The sequence below is a fragment of the Lontra canadensis genome, unplaced genomic scaffold, assembly GCF_010015895.1.
Source record: "Lontra canadensis isolate GAN:19392208 unplaced genomic scaffold, GSC_riverotter_1.0 scaffold187, whole genome shotgun sequence".
Lineage (NCBI taxonomy): Eukaryota > Metazoa > Chordata > Mammalia > Carnivora > Mustelidae > Lontra > Lontra canadensis.
Window position 1 is genome coordinate 716902 of NW_022631181.1, and position 6000 is coordinate 722901.

General features: G+C 48.7%; 1 protein-coding gene across 4 annotated transcripts in view; it reads right to left on the reverse strand.

Annotated features, from left to right (window-relative positions):
- ACACB (acetyl-CoA carboxylase beta) overlaps nucleotides 1-6000 on the reverse strand; it is a 117469-nt gene that overhangs the window by 86022 nt on the left and 25447 nt on the right. The window contains exon 1 of one of the 4 annotated variants that reach the window (XM_032847435.1): nucleotides 3606-3623. The exons of 1 other annotated variant lie outside the window; for it this stretch is intronic. Coding sequence is in view for 1 of the 3 variants with exons in the window: in XM_032847434.1 (XP_032703325.1) it covers nucleotides 431-477 (47 nt within the window). In the remaining 2 variants the exon portion in view is untranslated. Of the gene's footprint in view, nucleotides 1-430; nucleotides 507-3605; nucleotides 3624-6000 lie in introns of those variants that run through there. 2 more of the 4 variants (XM_032847434.1, XM_032847436.1) reach the window with 2 other exon arrangements.

Here is a 6000-nt window from a genome sequence, read left to right on the forward strand (position 1 = left end):
AGGTGGGGCCAGGAAGCGCTAGGGCACAGAAATGCCTACACATTGTTCATTAAATAACCTTAAATGCAATGCCTGCTCAGGTGGCCCTTGACGCGCCCTGGGATTCATAATCACTTCAAAAAAGCCTTGCCTTCCGCAAAGCGTGGCCCCTGTCAGCCTATCCACCCGTGTGTTCCTCACGGCCCCTCCAATCAACATCACAGACAAATCCGACCAATCCTGCCTCCCCTCCAACCACCAAGGTCAGCTCGCGTTTGCAAAGCGAGCTCCATCTACCCAGCGGCCAAACTGAAGCCTGCATTTCTTTGATGGGGGCGAGGAAGAGGAGGTGGTACTAAGGGGACGCAGAGCTTGTCTTTACTGGGGGCGGGGGGACACGCTGCATAAGTTGGCAAAAGATAATGGTCATTAAAATTGCAGACTTACTTATTTTACTTTGCGATCTGGGAAACAGACCTTGCACTTGGCAGGGCTCATATTGACATGCCCGCCGGCCAATCCCACCTGGCTCCTGCCCGGATGCAGAGCTTGCCCCCCTTAACCTCCTGAGCGGAACCTGGTCCCGGGGCCCAGCAGGGCAGCCAGGTCGAGACAGCGAGGCGGAGGTGCGGTCCGAGAGCCGCTGGCGCTGGGTGGTGCTGCAGCCTGTGGGTGTCCAACCAAGCCCGGCGCTTCCTCCATCCCAAAAACAGTCCTGCGCCCAAGGGTCCGGGTACAGACGCGCCCATCCAGGCGCCGCCCCCCCAAACGGACACCTCCTCCCAGAAGGGTCCCCGCCCCCTCACCTGGCCCCGCCTCCTGTCCCTGACAGAACCAGGCCCCGCCCCCCGGATGGGCCAATCACGGAGCAGCCGCTGACCTTGGGCACCAGGCGCAGGTGGCCAGAGACTTAGAAAAGCCCTCTTGGCTACTTTCCTCCACAGCTCCCCTGGCGGAGAAGAAGGGTTCCAGGATGGTAGCCCCCCCTACACACTGGCAACTGGGGAAAAACTCTCAGGCCTTTAATGTGCTTGAATACACCCAAATAGAGAAGTGGTAGAAAATGAGGTTTATTTAAAATATGAGCCAGATGTCAGCAGAGTGCCTGGTAAAAGTCCCCCCAAGGTATGTTAACTTCCGGCTTCCAAGTTCCTGTTTTTGCTTATTCTTTCACCACTACTCCAGGGGACGTGTTTGCTCCAGGCCCTCCTGGCCCCAGAGCGAGCTCCTAACATGCACTTTGGACCACCTAGGTCACCTGGTAAAGGCAGCTCTTTGGAGACAGGAAAGATGCCAGCTGCCCTGTGACTGACCCTAAATAGGTTTCTTTCTGACTTCCAGTTACCGAATGAATAAGTCACGGGAATAAAAAGGCACAGTACAGGGAATCCAGTCACCGCTGCCATGGTGGTGATGTATGGTGACAGTTGGTAGCTACACTTGCCGCGAGTGCCCCATAAGGTACAGATATGCTCAAATATGTCATACACCAGAAACGAATATAACATTGTGTGTCAACCACACTCAAAATAAGAACATCCTTAAAGAATAAGCATCTTTCTGGTTAAGACTTACACATGCTGGGGGCTCTTTTTGTGCCTTTGTCTTCTTTCAGAGAGGTCCTTTTGTTTTTATTTCCCTAACGCAGATAAGGAAATGTGACCCAGGGATGTGTGCTTCACCAAGGGTGACAGAGCTGAGCCTTGAACCCAGGCAAACCGTTCTAGGTCGAATGAATGAATGCTTCTGCAAGGAGTTATAACAAATAAAAGGGATTGAAAACACTGCCTAGAAAATATTCCATAATAATAAATGCAGCCTATGTTCATAGCCAACAAAGACCAAAAAATAATGGAAATGTTTGCAAATGAATCCCCATGGAAAGGCACAGCTGGGGCCACACCTCCAGGAGTCCCACTCTGTGTGGCCACAATGTGAATTACCCTTGGGAATTGGAAAAGCGGCCCAGCTTGAGGGTACCAGTTAGCTATGCTCTAACCATACAGTAACTTTTTCAACAGAAGGATTTAAAAAAATAAATAAAACAGGTGAACACAATTCTCAGTTCTTCAGAGTTTCTTGCAGGTTCTTCATGGCCTTGTCTTCACTCCCTCCCCAAAAAACCAACCCACCACAGGCTGATTTACTTTTTAAAGTTCCAAGCCTCCCCCAATTTCATCTTCTAAATGACCCAAATTTAAATATAATCACCTCAAAATAGGGAAAACAGTTAAAACCAGAAAATGAAAATGTTTCAAAACACCTCTATCCCACCCCAAGGATCAAATGGGAGAGAACTCTCACCAGTGTACTCGCATCACTCTGGATTTTTATTCTCTATGGACAAAACCCCAATGCCTGCTGAACACTGTGGTTATGCTAATTTTCCACTAATACAGCCTTGGAGACATCCCGCCACGCCTCACTTCTCAAAAAAGGCATTTCACTTCGATATCTGCACTTTGCATGTCATCAGAGCGGTCATGACTTGGATTTTTCTCTGCTTTCATTATAATATATAGAAGATGGGAAGGAAAGAGTAATGTGCACGCGTACACACAACATCGCCTTTACATAAACATCCCCTTTAAACAACCGTCACTGTGATTTCAATGACACACTCCAACTTGGCTGGAGAGGCAGTCTCGTGCTATAAGGCCTTTTGATCAGACTCCTCAGAGGCTAAATTTAACTAGTTGGTATTGCAGAGGGAAAACCCAGGTCAGCGGCAAAACACACACGCCAAGAGAGTGCACTTGCTAGTGGCTAGCCTCACAGTGTAAAGGCCTGAGCCGTGAGTGGCCTCAAGCCTATCCCTACACTCTGCGTGACCTTGAGCAAACCCCTTCTCTCCACTTCCCTGACACCATCCACCTATAGAGTGCATTCGTTCAAAGAAAAATAAAGCAATCCCTCTTGATATGTGATGGGGGAAGTGTTATATGAAGCATAGAGCAGAAGTGACAGATTTTTCTAAAGCGGGATACAGATACTAGAGACAGAAAGGGATGTTCGGGCACTCTGCTCCCTGCATGAATGCCAGCCTCTTTCGAACCTCAATATCCAGTCCACAAATGAAATAATGCAAAAACAGGGGATCCTCCCCCTTTCCCTTAAACTCCCAGAAAACACCTTAGGAGCTAAAGAGTTTTGGAAATGGGGCTTCTGCCATCCCTTCCTTACGTCAATAAAGGAAAGAATAAATTAAAACATGATCAAAAGATTCATGGATTTCATCAAGGACAGATAAAAATATTTATAGGCCATTAAAAATTTTCTGACCTGCTTGCTACTTGGAGCAGGGGAGAGGTGCAGAGGGTGATGACAAGCAGGAAGCACCTGGGGGTGCCCACTGCAAGCTGCCCCAGGATGCAACTTGGGACAGAAGGGTGAAGCGAGATCCTAGGGGTCAGCGTGCTCACCTGCTGTTTCTTCACTATGCCTCCTCAGGATCTGAGGTTTGCCTTGCAAAAGGTCTCTTAAACTCTACACTCGCGGCATGGAAGCGAGCAGTTGCAGGGAGGGGAAGAGGGGGGCAAGGAAGGTCCCATGTATTTCATCCATTTGTCAGGGACACTTCATCTGCCTCCTTCCACTTCCTCCTCTGTGGACACAGGTTGCTATACCTTAAAGCTATATGCCGGGCAGGGCTTGGGAAGCTCCATGGCCACAGGGGAGAGCTCTGGAAGATGCCCATTCCAGTGAGGGCACCCGAGGCTGCCCCTGGGCCGTCCGCCCCTGCCACTTCCTCTGCTGTGATCTCAGCACGCTTTTGAGGTGGACCCCAGCATTATCCCATCTCGACAGAGAAGGAAACTGCAGCTGAGAGAGGTGGTGGGGCTGGTCTGTGATGGGACCGTGGGTCCCGGGTAGGACACCTGTGCTTTACATTGAATGACGGAGATGACGCTGAGGCATGGCTTGAAGTACAGGGCTCCCAGCCATTCAAGTAAGCCTGACAGCAGTCCTGTGAGGTAGGGACCTCACTGTGACCTCATTCTGGAGGATGGTGAGGCCCAGAAAGGGAAAAGCTCGGCCCAGGCCACATGACAGCCGACTGGAGGAGTCCGTGTGCCAGCCCGCAGCTGGCCACTCTCTCCACCTACAATGGGAAGTGCTCTGGGCTTGTGGCCTCTGAGGTTCCTCCGAGGGCCTTCCCTGGGGCAGGAGGCCAGTCCTACTGTCTGTGCATCCACAGTACTGTCACAGAGCCTAGCACCCAGCAGGGCTACAGTAAATGCTTCCAAGCCAATGAAGCCAACATTAGCTTCTCCACTTGACTGTTTCATCTTTGACATTGACCTTGTCCTTAGGCTTACCTGGTACCCACACCAGCCAAGGAGAAAATGGTTCTAAATGAACAAACTTGATCCCAGCCCCTCATGCACCCTTCCACACATGAAGAAACGAAAGCAAAGCCTCCTAGAGCCACCAAGGACTTCAGAGCATCCCAGTCCAGCCCCTGCCAGGGTAGGTGACATCCCCAAGGTCACACAGCTTAATGACTGCCCTGTCTCCTGACTCTTCTCACTAATGCTAAAAACAGGTTAGGACAAGGGTGGAGACACCTTTCCTGGAGTCCAGGCTAGGAGTCAACAGTGGGAGTTTGCAGACCAGTTTCTGATCTGCACCTGCTGAGGGTCTGGGTTCCAATGGCCCTCAGGAGCTATGATCATCCTGCTGGGATGATCCCTGATAGACACCTGATAGACCCCTGAACCGCTCTGGGCGTCAGCTTCTTATCTAGGAGTGAGATGACTGGCTCACACCCCTCCAAGATTTTTTATAATGTTTTATTAGTAAACATTATTAATACTTGTTATAACAATATTTACAGCAGGAAGTTAGAAAATGCAGAAGTTTGAATGACTTATAACTGCACCATATAAAGACAATGACTGCTAACTATTTTGACACATTCCTTATAGACTTTCCAGCCACACATGCACACATTTATTAAGCACAAGCATTTTCTGTGCCTACTAATTGACAGGAACATTGTAAGCACATTATATTACCCACAATCCCTTATCTGAAATGCAAAACTCCCAGGACCAGAATGCTTTGGAGTTTGAGAACTTTTGCGGGGGGGATGGAAAAGCTTTATGTTTTACATTTTCATGTTACTATTTCTGTAGCAGAAGGCATGAATATTCACACAAAATAGGATAAACAAAGACTCCAAAGAACTACACATCTATTCAAGCTGGATTTTTCTTCTAAATGAGTTCATGGCCAACTGATGAACTTCTGGGTCATAACTTCAAATTTCAGGACTGCAGTTGAGTGGTCCTAAACCTGTCCCATTCCATTCAGTTCATACATGCACCCCACAGGGTAGAACTATTAGAATAACAAACTAGTAGGAGATGGCTCTGAACCGGTATCTTATCCTAGACCCATTATGCCCCTTGTTGACTCAGACCAATCACATTGCCCCTTGTTGACCAAAGTGGGATTACCCTGTAACCTTCATTTCGCCATATGTGAGCAACTATTCTGTCACATGTCACATCTCACCAGATTTATCTCCAAGTCTAAGGAAGAGCTGAACCCAACCCCTGGCCTGAAACAAACCCAAAAGGGAAGAGACGAGAAGCCTACTTGGACAGACAACACAAAGTCTTTGGGTCTATACAGCCTGCCCTCACCAGCTGGGAAGATGGAAGGGAATAGGGAGATTGTATAACCATATAAAATGCTGAAGAAAAATCAGGGTTTAACCACAAAACTAGTCTATAAAATCACAAGATTGAATCAGAAAGAGTTTGATGAAAACAAAAATGCTACTGCTACCAAAAAGCAACAATAAAATGCCTATCCATCCATCCATCCATCCATCCATCCAACCACCCACCCATCCATCCATCCATCCATCGTTCATCCATCCATCCATCCATTCACCCACCCATCCATCCATCCACCCATCCATCCATCCATCCATCCATCCAACCACCCACCCACCCATCCATCCATCCATCCATCATTCATCCATCCATTCACCCACCCATCCATCCATCC